The 21,064-nt window shown below is 39.9% G+C and overlaps 1 protein-coding gene across 3 annotated transcripts in view; it reads right to left on the bottom strand.

Moving 5' to 3' along the window:
* Nucleotides 1–273: 273 nt before the first annotated feature.
* Nucleotides 274–21,064, bottom strand: part of srbd1 (S1 RNA binding domain 1) — a 60,352-nt gene continuing 39,561 nt past the window's right edge. For 2 of the 3 annotated variants that reach the window (XM_046070185.1, XM_046070186.1), the window contains exons 17-21: nt 10,351–10,457; nt 9,406–9,567; nt 8,955–9,107; nt 4,221–4,405; nt 274–1,268 (exon numbers count right to left, since the gene is read on the bottom strand). In XM_046070185.1, the coding sequence (XP_045926141.1) occupies nt 976–1,268; nt 4,221–4,405; nt 8,955–9,107; nt 9,406–9,567; nt 10,351–10,457 (900 nt within the window). In that variant the 3' untranslated portion in view covers nt 274–975. The remainder of the gene's footprint in view (nt 1,269–4,220; nt 4,406–8,954; nt 9,108–9,405; nt 9,568–10,350; nt 10,458–21,064) is intronic. The other variant, XM_046070187.1, reaches the window with a different exon arrangement.

Here is a 21,064-nt window from a genome sequence, read left to right on the forward strand (position 1 = left end):
TCCCCCCTCCAGCCCACTCTCCTATCTTTTCACATTTTCCTGTTGTCTGGAAGGAAAACTTGTTATTTAACTGGAGTCTTCTTTCCTCTTTCCATCACTTAACACATCTGCTCCTCAATTTGTCCCACCTTACTTTTCCTCCCAGCTTCATGCCATCCTCCCTCTTTCCCATTCTCATCCAAGCCACTCCTCTCTGATGAATCAGATCACACCGCTGAGTGTGTAACTTGCTTAATTCTTCATTTTGAGAAAATGTACATCAAGGACGCAAAGTACACAGGAAATGCTTTTAATGTCATAACCACATCAGCAGATAAAGCCTGTCTTTTAACAAGGTAAAATCTGTTTAAGATTACAAGTTGAGTCCTTCAGTGAGTTTGTTCAAGTGTCCGCAAAAACAGTAAACAAAGTCTGCTTGGAATAACAATGATCTGTCTTTGACAAACTGTTCAAAGCAGTACAAAATAAAACATATCTTAAAGAGTTTAATGTGAAGTATATGAATAATATAATATATATTATTATATTCATAGAAAATAAACAACTACAGCTCAAATATGTAGCTATCAGCGTTACTGCTGAAGTGCAAACAATTATGAATTCCGTCTCAATAAACCGCCCTATCAGAGTGTCCTCTAATGATCTGTAGATGGCAGTGTGTGCAGATGGCTAGCGAGGAAGTTGAGAGAATAAAACATTTTAAGACATTTTGCCTAGGCAGTCAGGTTTAGTGTTCAATCGCAAGCAAAGTACCACTAATGATACACAGGAACCATATACACAGGCTAAAGATAAGCCTGACAAAAGCAACAGTAAAGGGTCATTCATATGAATACACTCAACAAGGCTGTCCTGTTCAGTTCTGCTTATAAGAACAATATAAGTTCTCATCCACAGTCACTGTGACCATCATGCCTCTCAGTAGCTTTGTGTCAGAAGTCCAACCAGAATATGAATTTTAGGAAATAAGTGACTCTATTGCAGGACCCTGATCAGATCCAGGCCAATCCGTCCCCTCTGCGGGTCCACATTCAGGACCCGGACCTCCACCCGTTCTCCAGGTCCCAAAGCCAGGCTGCGACGGCGCTGGCTGACAGGCAGTTTGTCCAGGGTGATGTTGCTCTTGTGTATCAGGCCCGCTCGGCCAACACCGATATCTACAAAAGCCCCGAACAGAGTTGTGTTGTCCACCCGGCCTGTCAGCACCGCACCCACCCGCAGATCACTCATCGACACAATGCCCCGCTTAAAGTCCGCCTGCCTAAAATCTGGGAATGGCAAAAAAAAGAGAGAATATCAAAGATGAGATGGCTAGATGAAAGAAATCTATGACAAAAATCACATTCAGGTGACAGCTAGCACAAATGTTTGGGAGGAGAGACGGCAAGAGGGGATGCTGGAAAGCAAGGGGCGGGGCTGCGATGACAAACATATTACATTTCGAGCAGCAATCCAATACTTGTGTCTGCATACTTCCACATTTCTCAGAATTCTATTACTCACTTTCCATTCAGCCCGTTCATAAGAGATCTTTTTCCTTTCTGTAGCATTAAAACAAACAAGGAAGGCTCGCACCCCAGGAAATAGTCCGGTCCAATTATCCTCCCCACAGCACTGATTTCATGCGGTAGCCTCGGCCCATCTGTTTACTCAGCTGAGCACTGGCTAGGAGGCCAAGCGTAGTGTGCTGCAACCGAATAGGGCCAACCTGAGAATGAACCTTGAAGCTGCGTTCCTCAATTTTAAGAAGAGTTAGGCAGCACTAACTGGGTATCCAGGCCTGACTCTCCACATGAACTGTATGAAAAAGATAATAAGGTACGGAAATGATTTTGGATTTAACTGACCAGTCTGGAAATCAGACATCAATAAAAAAAATACTATATATACTCAAAAGCATTAATTTAAGAGCCTTTTTGTTGTTGTAAACTTTTAAATTAACTTTTAAATTAGTTTAAAAACTATTTTGAAAATCGATTAATCGTTTTGATCACTTTTTTAAAATATTTTCTGGTTTCTTTACTCCTCCATGACAGTAAAATGAATATATTTAGGTTGTGGACAAAAGAAAAAATTTGAGGACATTCTCTTGGGCTTTGGGAAACACTGATCGACATTTTTCACAATTTTCTGGAACAAACAACTAGAGCCCGACCGATTTATCGGCTGGCCGATATTATCGGCCGATATGAGCTAATTGCATTTAATCGGCATCGGCTGTATATAATGGCAGATATATGACAATTAGAAACAAACACGCTGAGGGCTGTGTTAGCGGTGAGTCAGTCTTTTGTCACGTTTATTACTTGCTAACTTGCTACTTGCTCCCGTTTTTCCTAGCAGCTCACAGCAGGTTAATGTTACGGTAGCTGGGTGTTGGAAGCTGAGCTGCTGACAGACATAACAAGAAAATAACAAGACTTCCTGTAGCTCAGGCTCTTTTTGTGACGTTGTAGATGTGAAACGCTGTTAGAGCCGTAACGTTGTAGTTATAACGTTAGTTAAATGAAATCTCAAAGTTGCAGGTTCTCGTTGTAGAGAGTCATGTTTTATTAGATGCATTCAACAGCAGCTCACTCTATCATAGACGGCATGATTTAGACAGATGATGAGAAATTGTTTCGCGTAGCTTTGGTTAGAAGAGTGCTGGTAAAGGTATGAACTACATGTGAATATGCTACATTGGAATTATGGCAGATTATGTGTAAGGTGAAATACACATGCTTATTCTCTCTCTGTTTACAGACAGCTGAAAAAGTTGTACATTCCAGCAACAAATATTTATTGATTTGCAATTGTTTACATGTTCACTGTAATCTATTTTATTAACATAATCCATTTAGGAAAAGGTTTTATAGCCCACATACATACCAGCTTTCAATATCGGCCTGTTCTAAGTGTAGTACTATCCAAATCATTCTCTAAATCTAAATATCGGCTCATAAATCGGCTCTTTTTCACTTTAATATCGGCATCGGCCCCCTAAAAACCCCTATCAGTCGGGCTCTGCTAACAACTAATCGATTAATTGAGAAAATAATCAACAGATTAATCACTAATAAAAATCATTAGTTGCAGCCTTAATAACAATCTCCAAATAACAAAGAGACAGCAGCGTTTTAACCTTAATCAGAATTTGAAGCAACAGGACCTTACTTTTACTGAATAAGCTTATTAAATCTAACATATATTAGATTTATATACAATACATGAGCCAATTGCATTTATATTTCATTCATGTTTTTCAAGAAACAGAAAAGAAAAGTGAGAGATGTGGCTTAAATTCATCTTGAGAAAACACTATTGAGCTACAGAAAAATCTAAAAGTTTGTGACTGTGTATGATTTTATTGAAATGCTTATGTGTGACTGAACTCAAGAGTTTGACATTAAGGAGAAAAACAGAGGTCTTTGTGTATGTGTGTGTGTGTGTGTGTGTGTGTGTGTGTGTGTGTGTGCGCGTCTGTAAAGTTAATCTGTCCAACAATCCAGAGAATACTTCTTGTGCTGTTGGGCTACAGGGAAGACGCCACAGCACTGTCAGATCCTATCAAGTTACACTGAAAAGATATGCCTATTATAATAAACGCAAGAAAATTCAGTGCATGTTTTAACTAGCAAACCAGTCAAAAAACTGGACAAATACAAGTTCAGCTTTTTATCAGTCAGGCGGGACCTATAAAGAACATTATGAAGGAAAGATGAGAGACCAAGAGAAGTTACTGCGACTGCTAGGTTGCAGATATGAGCTGTCTATGAAATTTTTATACCATTGAAAACACTGATAGTTTTTCTGTTCAGTGACTTCTTTCACAGAAATATGTGTAGTAATAACAGAGAACCTAGGGGAAACAATTAGAAATAAAGGTTTAACTGTGGTTTTGCTCAATTTGATTCCTATTTAATGGATAATGTGTAATGAACATAAAAGCATGTAAACATTGTTCAATCCCTCTCACAACCTGAAATATCAAACCATTAAAAAATCTGTGTAAATTGTGAGTTTACATTAACGAATATGCATTATTTACTTCCTCTTGGAATTATTTTTTCTATACACTTTTTTCTTGTTTTTTGTGTTCGTGCTCTTCCACAATTTTAATCATGACGTTATTGCAGTGTTTGTGCAAGATTAAATTCTTGACATTATGTGTTTTACCAAAAGAAATGCTGATGCTAATACTGCATTTCAGAGCAACTGTGAGCGGGCAGGAGTCTTACTTTGTCGTATGTCAAACCCAGGGGGCCGGGTGAGGTCATCTATGATAAGCTTAAGGGTCTCAGGTGTGGTGTCCACTGTCTTGGCCAGTTCCTCGACACTGCTGGTCCTAACCTTGCTCTCCACACACTGTCGCAGGCCTCCACTCCCGATCTGGTCTGCACTCCCACCCACGAGGGACAGAAATCTGGGCACGGGTGAAGTTTGTAAAAATATGTAAAACATAGTGCAAATTAAACTTTTAAAATGAAATAACACTGACAGCAACTCACATTTTGTATGATTAGTTATGTAAGTGACCAGCAGGAAACAAAGAGTTCATAAATGGGTTTTAATAGCGAGTGGTACTAGTTGGGCTAAAGCAAATCCTTCACCGACTGCAGGAGAGAACTGGGGCTATGAGGGATGGAGTAAGAGGGAAGGAAAAGAAGAAGGGACGGAAGGAGGGGGGAAAAGTGACGAGAGACTGGGAGAATAATGAGGAAAAAAAGAATTGTCAAAAAAAAAGAGAAAATAAAAGATGAGAAAAGCAAAGAAGTAGGAAGGAGGCAATGCTCATGCAGGTAAAGTGAGAGGGAGCTGGGGAAAAAGAAGGAGGGTAAGAGTGTTGTGGGAGTAATTACACTCAAAGTCATGATCTGCAGACTTTCTGTTCTCAAAAGCACAAATACACACATTTATTTAACTCCCTATTAAATCAGGGAAAGCCACAGTGGGCTGTAAACACCCTGACACCTTGTCTCATGAAACTGCCTCCACTTTGCTAAGGTCGGACTGTTTGTCCATCCGTCAACTGCCTGGAAAAATCTCCCTCTATCACTTTATTCTAGCAGGATGTCCCACCTCCAAAATGTCTAGACAGTCAATCAGGTTGCACCATTTAAAGTTCACTGAGTCTGAGATATAAATCCAAACTAATTAGCGAGTCTACAATCTAAACAGACTTAGTAACAAACTGGCATGAGAGCCAGAGTAGTAAATAGGAGTTATGGAAACATGTGGGATGTGTGTGAGTATTGTGTGTACTGTATATATTATTTACAGTAGGCACTTTCTGCAGCTGGTGATAGATGTGAATGCATTTGCCTCTATGTATGTGTTCATGTGTGGACCAGCTGGGTAGCGTCCGTGATGGATGTCGCTCACTGACAGCCTGACGCCAAACAGACTACGCAGCTGTCCCTCGCCCCATGATGGACAGAACAGGTGGAAGCACACACAAGACCATACACACAAAGTTGATGCATACACGATGTTGTTCAGAAATGCTCATTTGGCAGTACTATGGACAGTGCGGATGTAACGGGACACGGCTTGTGTACAAACTATGTATGGGGACAGCTGTGAGTAAAGAGGCCCCTGCCAGCAAAGTCACCGTCTACCTTCCAAACAAGAGAGACAAGAGGAATCAATCCCTCAACACCAGCAAGCCAGATCGGTACAAAATAGAAGCAGAGTATGTGCCAGAAACGGCTTAGTGGTTAGGAAACAGCACCTTTGGAACAAAATGGATGTCTGCCTAACACTAGTATCTTCTCTCCTGTGTCTCCCAAGGCTTCTTAACTTTCCAACCATATATCTCTTTACAGGAGAAGAAATACTTGCGTCTTGGTGGCCTGGTGGTCTAAGACGCATACCACATAGCTCTCATAGTTCGAATCAAGCTTGGGACCTGTGCTGCAAGTCATTCATCTTCCTCTCTCTTCTACCCAATACATTTTAAATGTTGCTGGGTACATTTTGTTGGGTGTTCATCTTCAACACTCACTGGAGTATGAAGTGCAGCACAGGAGGAAATATTTTTCCCCAACTAGTACAAGTACAACCAGCAAAAGTATATCACATTTCTCATTTTATAATTCCTTACAGATATTCAGAGAAACCTTTCGTCTTACAGGAAATTTAGAAAAGGCTGTTCATGCCACTAGGACTTCCACTGCGGCTTTAATCAACTTACTGTAGCTTTTCGGTTCAAATACGCTAAGGCACAGCACAATATAGTAGACCATAAAGCCATTCAAACATTACACATCTAGACTTATGAACACAAAGGTCAAAGATAGTAGTTACACATGATCAGTTTCGAGACCAAATTTAAGAGCATCCCTTTAACATATAAGTGACAAAAAATATTTAAGAGGGGGAGCAGATGAGAGGTCTGAAAGAGTGAAAGCAGTGTGTGTGTGTGTGTTGCCCATCTCATTTTCCAAGGGTGTATGTTAGTATTTAAGAGGTACCAGGAGTCCAGAGGCCTCTACCACTGTTGGGTTCATACTCATATAATTACTACACACACACACACAAAACAATGTGTGTAAGTGTGTGTGTGTGTGTGTGTGTGTGTGTGTGTGTGTGGGTAGGGGGGGGGGGGGGGGGGGGGGGGGGGGGGGGGGGGGGGGGGGGGGGGGGGGGGGGGGGGGGGGGTAGGTGTGAATGTGGGTTTGGGTGGGCTAGGATATAGATTTTATCCAGGCCCACAGCAAGAACCCACTCTGTTTTGTATTATAGAAATATTGGGCCCCGACTGTTACATATCAGGGAAATATTCGTTAGAGTGGTCCCCCTCTGTCTAAAACCGGAGTAATAGTATATATTTCATGGAATGGACCCAACTGTGTAACAACAATATGCTTCCTTGATATTTTGATGTGAAATATTCTAATAAAGTAGATCCTCTACAGCTGAATATTAATATTATTTACAGAAATGTTTCACCATTACATATCAGAGATATATTTGCTTTTAAGTCTACATAGTCCATTAATTCTGAAACAAAGGTGGACTATTTGTGTCTGTGCATTTGCGTTCTTGCGTGTACGTGTGTTGTATATGGTTACAAAAAGGGGTGATGTGTGGGCTGTGAGCGGTAATGGAGGATCCTGTTGCACTAATGTGATGAACATGATATTCCTTATACACCATAAGGACACACACACAAAACAGCATTCCTCCACAATCCTCCCTCCATAGATCCTGTTTTCATCGGTTATAGGTGAGGATGTGAGATGAGAAGGGAGGCAGCTCAGTGATGTCTTAACATCTAACGCTCTACGCAATTTGAGACTTTTCATTTAATGTCATTAAAATTCTCCCTATATACTAATTTGTTTTTCAGAGAATTTCAAAATAATATTCACTTTAAAAATATAAAGCTGACTGAAAAAAAACAATTAAGTAAGAAGGAAAATGTCCAGCAAGTCCTTATTAAACAATCACTTTCTATGAATGACAAAAAACTCACCAAGGAAGATGAATCAAAGTCTTATTTTACAACTGTAATGGTGAGGGCTGATGAACGCATGACATTTCCTGCACAGTCATCAGACCTCAACCCCACTGACCATCATCGTCAACATTTAAAGAGGGATGTGACATACGGAAAAACCACAGTCATAAGTCATAACAAACGTACAACATTTGCCAACAGAGGGTTAAGAATTCTGAGCGGCAGGAAAGACAGAAAAGCAGAGAATGATAAGTAGACTGGTGAGAAACAGGAAAAAGACTCAAAGATGGAGAGAAAAGACGACAAGAGGCATGAAAGAGGAATGCACAGTAGGCTGGTGGTTTTTTTACTACATACTACATTCTATTTAGCTAAAGGTAGGATATTTAATGTACTAATACAGCAGTCCAAATATGTTCTCTGTCCTATATTAAATGTTGTACTTCCATTCCTACAAATCAAAACATTTCCAGAGATTGAATTAAATGTGATGAAAAGACATTTTAAAATATCTGTGGAAAAAAGTTAAAAACTGTTTATAGTTGAACGTAATTTTTTATTCAGAGGAATATAAAATCAATCAGTTTAACTCCAGCTCCGACTGATAGAACAATTAAAATTGAAACACATCTACAAACGTGTGACAACGCCTACAACATAAAAACACAGTTTGAAGCCAGGTCTGTGTAATGACGACTGATGTTTATTAGGTCATTACAACAGCAGCATTTAGGCACCTATCTGAGTTGTTACAACAAAACACCACTAAGAAAGAAAGACTGTCTGAAAGAGAGAGAGAGCTGAACGGATGGATAAGAAAGAGATAGCCCAGAAAATAGAAAATTAAACAGACAATGAAACATAAGCTCTGTGATAACAAAATGGCCTATATGCCGAACACACAAACCCACAAACACACACGGTCACTTAACTGAAGTAGGAAAGACAAGCACAAACGCTGTTTCATACAAGCGGTATCAATCCATATTCACACATGGGCGCATAGACACAGCCGCCCACACACATGCACTGAGGCCATTAAAGGTGCATCAACATGAGGGGAGAGATGCTTAGAGCCACTAGTGTCAGAACCTATGTAGACTAAACACAGTTGAGTGACTACAGCTGTAGGAGAGAGGGCCCTCCCTCTGTCTCTCTCTCTCACACACACACACACACACACACACACACACACAGAGGACAGAAGTCTTGGGCAGATGTTCAATGTGCTTTTGATATCAGCATCAGCAGCGCTAGCAATCATTTCTCACACCAGGTCACGCACGCACGCGCGCACACGCACACACAGTTACACAGACATACACAGCCAACCTCCTCTCTTGTATCCCTTGTCTGTTTAAATCAAATCAGACTCCTCCACCGCCATAACCAGCCCCATATGAAACGGTGTCAAAATCAACTCCATCTTAGCCCAAACATGCTTTGGCCAGTGGGGTAGGCTGGCAGGTAAGTGTGTGTGTGTGTGTGTGTGTGTTTGCGTGTACTGTACCTCTCTGCCACATGGTAGGACTCTGGGTGGATACAGGTCTGGTCCAGAGGATTAAATGAGGTTGGTATGTTGACACAAGTCTTTCCTTTGCCCTTCTTAGCCGTTGCTTTCTCTGGCACTGCTGGTGCAGGGTGAGGTGAGGATTTGGCACTGCTTTGAAAAAAAGAAAGCCATTTTAAATTTAGGAGGAAGTCCAAGTCTTAGAAAGCCTTCATATCAAAAACACAACTTTGCATCAAAAGGTCGGTTCCCCATATTACAAAAAACACATTTTCTCACATACCTCTTGTGATATCTATGCTTTCAACACAAATAAATTCCACAGAGGTTAGATACCACTAAATGTGCAATATGTGTATAGGTAATAGGTAAGAAAGCAGTGTGAAACACAATCACCGTGTGTCTATGTGTCCGTACATACAGTTTGCATATGGGTGTGTACGGTGTGTACCTGGTTTGTGGGTTGATTCTAATGAAGCCGGCACACTGCTGGTAGGTCTTGGGCCCCATGCCTTTGACCAGTTTGAGTTGCTCCCTGTTGATGAAGGGACCCTTCTGCTCTCTCCACTCTGCAATATTCCGTGCCCTGCCCGCATTTAGGCCTGCTACATGCCTAGGAGAAGAAACCACAGTTTAGTTTCAAAATAAGATATCTACAGTATAACTACACTAAACTTTGTAGCATTTGCTTTACACACTGTCCACATCACATTTCTATAATGTACAAACAAATATAGCAGATTGTGCAGACCGTGACCTGGCAACAGTCACAAGAGACACACATGAGCCAATATCTAGTGAGTATATTTGTCCAGTTTTGGCAGAGCAATTACAAAAAAAGACGTGATTTGAAACTCAATTAGGTCTGCTCTGTTAATGCCCACAGTGACTGAGTCACACTAAAAACACACAGCAATGTCAACACTCCACCTAATACCTCAGTCATCAACACGTCTGTGTGTGTTTAATGTGTGTAGCGTAACTTCTGGCAGGAATGGAAAAAGCTCACTTGCAGAGCAGACAGGTAAACAGATGACCTGATGCCTGCCCTGCAGCGAACACCAACTCATTTATACTGTTTGTATCCATTGCAAGTGTATGTGTATCAAAATGTGCACTTCCTGTACCTTTGAATCATGTGTATGTACTATACATGTCGTAGTACATACGTGTCTCTGTGCACAGTATTTTATTATAATTGCCACTTTATTTACACACATGTACTTTTCTATATGTGCGTGTGTGTTTCGAGCATGTGCCTGCGCATGAGTGAGAATGAAGCATTACCGTGACTGCTAAGGGAAAGTATGTCAGAGGTCTAAGCCCTACTTTATCTCTGTTTCATAATTTGCATATATGTCTGTGTGTATGTGTTTGTACTTTATGTGTTGTCTACCTCATCAGAGTCTCGGAGCAGATGTTAATGTCCACCCCGACGAAGCTCACACATTCCTGCACAACACCGTCCAGTGCTGCCTTCAGAGCTCCTGCTGACACATCATGCTAGAAACACGCATTTAGCAAACACACACACACACACACACACACACACACACACACACCCACCCACACACAATGTCAGGCTGAAAATTGGATTAGCAGAGAAAACAACATTAAATAACTGCTTTCGGCAAAAAGGGTGCCCCCTGTTCTTAAACACACACAGACATACTGCAGATAAGAACACACTCTGTATGAATTTTTGTGGTTTGGGACTTATATAATATTATTATTATTATTATTATATAATATTTTAGAGATAAAATCACAAAAAAGTTTTCAAGTTAAAAAGTTTTGCCGCTATTATATTATATCCAAACCTGTCTACCCAGTATGTTTTATTGCAGACTTTATAATGGACTTCACATAATCTCATTGTGTTTACATAATCCCCATTCTGTATATTTGTTAACCGTTATATTCCATTTAAGGCTGACTGATTTGGGGGAAAAAATCTAATTGCGATTTTTCTGCGAGATATTGTGATTACAATTCGATTTACAATTTCTTTAAATTGAAGGTTTGCTAAAGTTCAATATTCACTGCCAGTCTATTTTTGACGGAAGCCACATCAAGCAGCACAGAGCAGATGAACCAGGCAGGAAATCAGACACAGAACGGCACAGAGAATTCGGTCGATTTTCAAAATAAAACTCCCTTTGCAGACTCCCGATTGTACATCAACAATAAACACACTTAAAACAGACAAAAAATAAACAATTTAACTACGTAGTCTACTTAACCATGGCAGAAGCACACAAATCAAGGACAACTGAACAAATTAGCAAAATCTGAACAAGTCAGCAAAATCAGACAGGCAAAATGCTCTTATTCTGAAATACTCCATGTGGATATGTAACGTTGGCCTGCAGAGAGGGGAACGGGCTCACAGCGAGCTGTTATCCGTAGTTGAAGAACACAAAATTACAAATTAACAACACGTTAACTTAGTGCAGCTAAAAGCTCACACTTCAGTGTGAGTTGACGCCGGACAGAATCGCGGCTCAGCCGCAGCTTCTGTCTGTTCGGCTGGCGCCACTTGCCCACATTTTGCTGTAGTTTCGTTTGTGTTTGTAAAATGTATATGCCCTGTGCCCGCTCTGACTGGTGAGTAGGACCGTAAAAGGAGGCGCATGGAGCTTGTGATTGGCGAGTAGATCTGTCACACAAGGATGACAAACGGAAAGACTTTTTAACTGCATGACTGTTTAAAACAGTCAGATGCGCTGTATAATTAACCTACATTTTAATCACCTCTTCATGATTAGCTAATCGCTAGACTTCCTTCAAATCGCAATTTCGATTTGAAAACGATTAATCGTTCAGCCCTAATTCCATTTTTGCTATATATTACTATCTGATCAGGGGAGGGACAATTTCCCTGAGGGGGCTATTAAAATGTCATCCTTAAAGAGATAAACAGCAGCACAAGAGAGATGATTGATTGACAAGTAGTACAGCAAGTAAGAGGCGGAGAGAGAAACATACGGAAGCACAGAAGGGAAAAGAGAGAGAGAATGTTTAGTTTGGCTTGTCAACAATCTCTTTCCCACAGTGGTTTCCTTAGTGTAGCTTGCTGTCCATAAAGATCCTCACACTTCTCAACCACCAGCCAATCAACCATTAGTAAGGAGATATTGTCCAAAAGAACTGAAGGTCTTTTCTAATAAGGAGCAGTGCAAGACAGCCAACAAAGCAAATAAAGGAAAGTGGCTGATAATGTATCAATAAGCAACATTTAAAAAAACAAAACAATGTTTAGCTCACATAAAAAACTAAAAAGAAAATAAACTTGATCAAAATAAAACATCAAAACATTTTATTCTATGAAGTCTGGGAGTCGTCCCCAGACAAACAGAAACCCTGGGCTGCGGATAGAGCCTAAAACCAAGACGTTCAGCTGGAGACTGATGGCTCAGCAACTGCGCGAGGATTAGCTGACAGTCTAAACTAGACTACTGTTAGGTTGTGTTTGTGTGTGAACATGACTGAGACTAACATGGGTCGTCCTGTAACATGATCAAGCTCTGAACAAACACTGGCTTGTAAACCGATAACACCAGCTAGTAAATGCACCCTTCTCTGTCAGCAGTAACAGGACAGCAGGCCAGATGAGAAAGGAGAGGGAGACAGACAGAGACATTTACGGGAGAAAAAAACACATGACTACTAAGTTTTGCCAGGCCATTTATGAAATATTCCCTAGTTTGAAACTAGAAGATTTTAACCTACGTCACTGAACAGGTCCAGTACTAAACTATCCTCACATATAAAATCCTTTATTATAATTTGACAAAATCATTTATCATTAACGCAATTACTTGGACAACTTCCAGAACTATTCAGAAGGTGTTTTCTAATGATTTGGTTTTATTTAATCAACAGGGGGCACAATACAAGGCCCAAGTTAGTTATCTCCAAAAGGAAGCAGCACCTAGAAGGACATTCCCAGCTTGAAAAAGTATCTACCTGCAATTTAATAGCGGTCAACAATGATCGTGGTTATGGGATGAGCAGACACGAATGATTAACTTGAAAATATTTTCCTTATCTTCGCACTGCCAAGACGAGATGTTATAAAGTAGAAGGACACTGTGTCAACATTTCATCTTTGAAATAATGCATTTCATATGTTTGATTTAGGCAGATTTTATTTTCAATTAAGCATTCTAAGTTTCTGTTTTTTATCAGTGAACTTATAATAACAGGGGAAATCACTTGCTCTCTAATGACACTGAAACTGTTGTTACAGGTGCATATAAAAAAGATCTTAAATGAACCTTTGTGTTTTTGATATATTAAATCATGATGAATACAGACGGACAGTTTATAAACCATATTTCATATTAAAAATATTTATTTAAAAATGCCCTTTTAAAAAGTCTGTTTTCATGTCATTTTCCCAATAACACTTTTATTTCATGAAACTTTTTTGTTTCCTAAAGTCACTTTCATGAAAGTGATGGTGTCATCATCAACCTCTCACCTATCAGCCAACACTTTCTACCAGATTTACCCATTTAGCACCTGTTAGCTAGAACATGCTACATGATTGGCTGAAAGGTAAAGGGGCGGTAACTGCTGACAACACTGTAATAAATAGTGACATTGTGAAATAAAACGGGTTAGTCTGAAAAGTGAAATTAGGAAGTAAAACTTGAAATGAACATGAAATAATAACAATAATAAAGTATGGTATATATGTCTATAAATAAATAAAATATCAACTAAAACCTTGTTCATTTTAATAAAGGTGTACAAAGGTGAGAGCAGCACAAGAGGATCTAAGGTAACAGCTAACACAGAGTTACTAACACACTCAGTACATAACTGTGCAAAATTAGGGGTGGGAAAAACTGAACTGAAACTGCAACTTAAATTTAATAAGTATCCATTTCATTCCAGTTAAAAAGTAAAGTAATGGGGGAAAACAAACATGGTCACACACATTAAACACCAGGGCAATTGACACAGTTGCAAGTCACAGCATTATCCGCGACAATTTGGAAACAAGGTTTATATAGCATGTTTTAAGCGAAGTTTACCCAACACAAATATTTACAATAGTTTATACAACTAATTGGTTAAAAATCCCCATCCCTGTGCTCAATTGTGCACAAACTCATAAACCTTAGAGTATGTATTTATGTCTGAAAGTACAATATGTATACACAGTTTTAAAGGTGTTGGTTTTCTGTGAAGCATAGGCCTACTGTATTTTCCATGAAATCTGCTCTACTGTATAAATAAAGGTCTGCTTGTTCGTGCTAATGATTCTATAATGATTTGCTAAAAGACAAGGACTTTATTCTGTGACATACAGAACCACAGTCCATTTGGCAGAAACAAAACACAGTGCAAAATTTTAACTTTAATTTACAAAAAAAACAACAACAAAACATTGCAAACCTCAGCTATGTATCATAAAATCACGTTGGCATGTACGGTGAAAACTCACTTCAAGGAGAGCCCTGGTGAAAAAAATAAATATGACTTAAAAATCACACTCAGCCAACCACAACCCGAGGCCAAGGCTAGATTTCAAAACGAGAACCTACATTTATTGTTTATTGTATGTGAATAGATGATATTAACTGGCCAGGTCAAAAACTCAGATTAACATGAAATTCAAATGAAGAAGAAAACCAGGACAATCAAACAAAGCAACAGACCTAGATTTAGAGAAGCGTCTCTCTGGCACCAGCAGTAGTGATTTAATGCGCCAGAGTTGGAGTGGAAGAGAGTAACTCTTCAAGCAAGTTCTGCTCTATTAGTCTATTACACATACATACACACAATCCCGTATGTGTGTGTCTGCCATGACATCCAGACAGCCCCCATGGTGCTCTACTCTGTTAACAGTGGCACTAACACCAACGGAGCATGTCGTCCTATCTCTCGTGTCTCATGTTTCTCCCCCTCTCTTGCGTTCACAAATCTCATCTAGAGGTAAACTGGCTAGTGGGCGCCAGAAATCACAAATGCAACGTACAAAAAATAAGAATGATCATCCTAGTCATGACTATGCAGTCCTAGTGTAGAGCATTCATTTTTTTCAGATGACTGGGGGACATTTATCATTCAGCTCTACTCCACCTCTACACTTCTTAAATTACGGCTTCCTCTCAAATGTATTATCTCCTATCTTACTTTTCTCCCACTGCCTTTTCTAACTCTGTGGTTCACTCGGTCTACTTCACCCTGAACTGTCCTTACAATCTGGATTTATAAATAAGGATGGAGGGGTCATGTAGGGGCACAGAGATGGAGAGAAACTATCAAGAAAGGTTTTCGCAAGAAAAGATCACAATGCCAGGAGACTTTAAAAAGATTTTCCCGACAAATACTATTATTAAATTTTTACAGAAGGACACAAGCACATATTGCTATCCTACAAGCACACCTTTACAAACTCTAATTCCATCCACTCAGAACATACTACCATCCATTTTTAAATCCACCTCCACTCCCTCATTCCTTGGTCCCAACGTTCAGACCATCAAACCTCAAAAACCATCTAGAGCCAATGGACTGGATCCCTATGTGTGAAGGTCATGTTTGGATTGGGCGGAAACCAGCTGAAGGCAGCCAACCAATACACAAGAACAAAGTACTTCTGTCTGCACCTCGAGTACTTAAATGCTGCTGAGTGTCAATCATAGAGAGATAGAGAAAGAGTGAGTGGTGAGAAACAGAGCAGGGGACAAAGAAACTAGAAACAAGCTTTTTGAGTTATTTTACTGAGCAGCTGAAAAACAATGTCCTTTTCTCTGATAAAGAAACACACAGACAGGTTTCCTTACAAAATAACATCATTAAAATCAGCAAATTATAAACATAGAGAACCAGAAAGCTAGACAGGAAAAGGGGAGGCGAAGTAACTGCTGTGAGTTGAGGTGTTGACTCACAGTGACGGTGGAGGTCTTCAGACTGACAGCAGACTGAAATGCCATTTATGAATGATGCCACTAAGAGCTTGGCAACCGGAACCAAGCTGGAGCCAGAATGGCTGCATGTACACCAAGAGCCTGAGGGCAGTAAATGTTGGAAGGATAACTGTAAGATGATTACAAACTGCAGGATCAAATGGCATTTGGCCTCTCTTTATAGCTTTCAGTGGGGGACATGAGAAGCTTATTCTCCTGTCCATGTTTCTATTCTTTTTAATGTGAGGACCCCCAGCCAATAAGAGTCCTTACCCGTGATTTAACAAGCAATAGAGTGCCTAAGTCTCTTCCTCTGCTTCCGCCCCATTGGACCTCATTTCGGAAAAAATATGTACAGTAGTCAATGGCGAGGGATTATTAGCTTAGAGCTTGTTTTTTGATCCCATTTTAATTGTGCCATGAATACACGTTTGTCAATTAAAAAAAATAATTTTGTCCATCAAGAAAGTCGCAGTTTGTCATAAATAAGTCAAGTAACATCTAGTTTTGTGTGAAACCTTTCAATGAACTACATCTTTTGTCTTGCACTACATACGTCACCGGCATGTGTAATGCTAGTTAACATTCACTGCTTGGTTGCTACTAGCAAGGTAAAATAGCTATGTTCCACGCAGAAATGTATCTCACCTGATGTGTTTAACCAATGGCTCTTGGTCCTCTCATCACTTCATCTTCTCATGCAAGTTATTTGACATTCGCTTCAGTAACGTTAGCTTCAATCATTGAGAGAAAAAGTTATGTCACATATGCGACTTTTGGGTTTATGGTCTTTGTAATTATATATTTTTACAGTCTTAAAACGCGACAGTTTCCCAACAAACTGCGACTTTCTTGACTTTCAATTGTATATTTTAAATTGACAAACATCATATGTGTAATTCAGTGCACAATTCAAACGGGATAAAAAATAAAGCGCTGTCTCTTGCCATTGACTACAGTACATATTTTTTCCTAAATAAGGTTCCATGGTGGTGGACCGGAAAGGGACAGACTTAGGCTCTCTATTGGGTTGATTTTAGTTACTGTTTATTTCCGTCAGTCTTATATCTAGAGGCCGAGTCAGAGGGGCATCTGAGCCCCTTTAACCCTGATAACCCTATATGTATAGCTACAGTCCTCTCGCCACTTTAATGAGAGGAAAGACTAGAAGCTGCATATGTCCTGAGAAACACTAAGTAACTTTTATTTTTGTGACTCCTGAAGTGTAAAAAAATTATATATTATGTACAAACTAACAAGGTGTTGGAGGTAATCTGCAAGTCGTGCACTCTTCACTGACAGCCTGGGAGAACGCCCTCTCGAACATATTGTATATTATTTCCAGGCACGTAGGCTTAACTTAGAGTCTGTGTATGTGTGTCCCTGTGTGAAAAAGTGCATGGTTAAATACCAGTCATAAATCAGCAGCTGAAAGTGATATGACAGCAAGGAGATGGTTTTATGTTTTACCCGCACCTTTCATTAATGCCTAATGGCTATTTCTCAACTTCCTGCAAAACAATCACACACACACACACACACACTTTACCTGAGGGACTGCAAAACAGAGCGAATGAGAAAATCAAAACAGAGTAAGTTTCAAGACAGGCACAGGAAGTCCAAATTACACACTGACTTGAGCCAGTATGGATCATTTTGGGCAAATGTATTATCAAATATTCCGCTACATTAAAGGGAAAGAGGTTGAGGCAATTTATGCATTTATTTTGTGGCTCAGAAGTTATGGAATAACTAAAACATTCAAAAACACACATTTACTTCCTTTTCATAGTACTACTCTGCTTATAATAGGATTGATCTTATTTTACACTTTAAGTTTGTTTTCTAATATTTGTGTGTTTTATCTTTCAACCACTGGTTTAATATCCTTTTATATAAAGCGTGTGCACATCCACCTTGGTATTAGATGGCACCTATAAAGATTTACTTACTTACAAACCACTGAAACAAAAACATCCTTAATCAATCGATGTAAACTGCACAGCGCTAGAATACGTAGCCTGACATGACAACAGCCAGTAAATGTGGAATAAGTAGAGAATTGGCATGAGCATGTTTAAATCCATTATACAAGAAAAGATACAAGCTTGACTCATCTCTCAACCTAACTCAACACACAAACACACAGACACATGCTGTGACAGACCTATGGGAAATAATTTAAATAGTAGCAGATAATGTTTGGCAGTTTCTGCCACTGATCAAATCTTTATAAGACCGTTTTGTTTTTCCCACGGCTCAAAACTCCGAGGCAAGAACTATCAATCACTGTCAAACCCCCATTTCTCACTCTCCTTCCTTCTCTCACCTCTGTCTACTCCTGTCTCCCCTGTAGGCACTACCATTCAAGAGTGAAAAATTGCATGCTCAGTGCACACATACACATTTGCACGGCTGTACACACACAAAGCACTATGAGCACATCGACCTTCGTGCGAAAAGTGACATAACTTACAGTAGCTGAAGGTGAAAACTTCAAATTTAGACGGAATTTTTTGTCAATGCAAACGAGATGCAGTTTTTCTACTGACCTGCCCGGCTCAAAAGAAGCAGTACTGTTGATCGGAAAGCCCTCCAACTTAGAGAATACAAAAATAACATTTGAATAAAAACTTAATTTAACTTCTTCTAATGACATGTTTTCCTACAGTGACAGGGGTATCAAGTGTCAATAAGACATAGAGCCCTTTTTGAAAGGCTGATCTATGGCAAATATATTTTTATCGGCTAGTGGTCGACCAATATGGGTTTTTGAAATCCAATGGCTACGCAAATTAAGACAAATATTTTTTTAGGGATTCCTGTGGGATTCCCGCGGGATGGAGTCAATTTTACTTTCCATCACGGGACAGGGACAGGACAGAAAAAAAAAGTCAAGGAGAGCGGGCAGGAAAGAAATAATAGATTTGTTATTATTCATAAATATTAATTTCTAATACTAGTGGAGTGCCCGTTCACAGAGGCCGACGTGACGCCTCACAGTGGTTTTTGTTCAAAATCTGCATCTCACATTGGTTTCAGCAGTAAGCAATAGGCGGTCCGCAGGCCAAAATAACAAATACATAAATAAATAAATAGTGTGTTTCAAAGCACTGCTGTATTTCTAGTTGAATTGAGAGCTGTTACTTTGAAAAGGTCCTGAAAGACATTTAAATGAGTCTTTGGTGTGCTTGACACAATCTTAAAAAAAGCAGTCAGGAAATGTGAGATTGGATTCCCCTGAATGAGAAGCTGGGGATTTCTTCTGCCTGGAGATGCTGGCATATGAAAATAAGCAACCGTAGGTTGATGGATGTGGACCAACTGCTGGGACACACACACTTAAGCACATGCTTTATTGTGAGCATTTGAAACAGTCTCTTCATAGTAAATTTGTTGAAGAGGGAAAAAAAATTGCACAAGCTGGGAGCGAACAACTCTCCGATGAAAAGCCGATGAAAAAAAAGCGATGAAAAACTAATGACTGAGCTAACTGGACACTCAAACATATTTGTCAACCCCTGACCTACAGCATTAATAAACACTGAAACAACACAACAATGGCGGAGATACTGCAAGATATTCAGCACTTACAACCCCATTTCACCACAATTGTTCTTAACACAGCCTATATTAAACCTGTGTGATGACCATTTCAACAATTAACTACCACATCGGAGCTCCGCTCTGCGCTGTTCTCTAGTATATTTACTAATATTAATTAATAATTAATTTTGAACGTGTTGCGTGTTCAAATTGTAACAAAGACGACAATGCACTCTCTTGGGTCCACAGCACCACACCCGCCACATTTGAAGTCGATTGGATGAACGGTTCCTGACATAATCGAAATACAAACAGACAGACAGAAATTCCTGTCTTTATTAGAGAGATTTTTATTAATGAATAAAACAGAAAAATACATTGGTTCTGCCATAGATTTCAGAATGTGACTGGTGTTTCAGAGTGGGGTACAACTTGTCAGAAGTGACGACATTCAAATTGCATTATTCTCCACAGTTTAATGATATATATTTAAAGAGGTGGTATTATGCTTTTTGGCTTTTCCCCTCTCCTTTATTGAGTTATATATCTTTTTTGTGCATGTAACAGGTTTGCAAAGTGAAAAAGCCCAAAGTCCAGCCCAAAGGGAGTTCCCATCTCCCACAGAAAGCACTTCTCTGAACGGCTTGAAAACAGCTCGTTTGTAGTCCAGTACTTCACTTCCTTTACTTGTGACGTCACAATGAAAACGTGTCTTAAAGCTTGCCAAGCGGCTAGCGGGGTCAGGTACGCCCTCAAACCAAGCTAGTCTGAGCGGAGGCCCTTTGGCTCGACTCGCCTTTATTTGGTTTTCCATTGTAGAAATGTTGCACCTGTACCTGCTTCCAGGTACTTTTTTTTGTATCACCTCACCTCCATCGAGGTTCCAAGCGAGCTGAGGGATACTAAAATGTAATGTAAAAACACAACAGACTGCTGATTGGTCAGAGAATATTCACTATTCACTGCATCATCATTGCTGCACCAGACAGAGGCCAGCAACAGAAAGTTTACAGTTTTCATAAGGAATTTCATCACTAAATCTACTTCTGAGAAGTTTTGAGGTGAGAAATCAGCAGTGTAGATTTCAAATATTGACAGTTTTACGAGAAGTGAGTTGAGGAGCTCCCTGTGCCAACCCGCGGGAGGAGCGTGCGAGGCCGGCCAGCCGGCGGCTCACAGAGCCCTCTGCTACCGCCGTCACACAGACAAAACATAGCTGGAAGGTTTTCAAACCGCTTATCTGTCTTTACATTCTGAGGAATGTTGAAACGTTTTAACTTAAAAAAGATAATGCTGTGTGGATCACTGGTGTGTGTGTCACATTAAACATTACGTCACGGCAGTTGTGTGTGGCGTCGCTATGGCGACAAGCTATGTACTATCTCTGGGTACTAACTGCAATGGAAAACGGAGCAGGGCCGAGTAGAGTCGAGTCTATTGATTTGCGCTATGGTAGCATTTTTCGGCAAGGCAGCATAGATCATCAGAACACCGGCAACAGCTCAACGTTTAGTCCTAAAAGACGATGCAACTCCGACTCTGTTTGGGCCTGGAAATTCACAATCACAACCTGTAAGTACGCTTTATTGGTTGTGAATTATATTTAAAATAAACACGGCAATGTAACTTCACAGACTG

Source organism: Micropterus dolomieu, linkage group LG15 (genome assembly GCF_021292245.1).
Source record: "Micropterus dolomieu isolate WLL.071019.BEF.003 ecotype Adirondacks linkage group LG15, ASM2129224v1, whole genome shotgun sequence".
Classification (NCBI taxonomy): Eukaryota; Metazoa; Chordata; class Actinopteri; order Centrarchiformes; family Centrarchidae; genus Micropterus; species Micropterus dolomieu.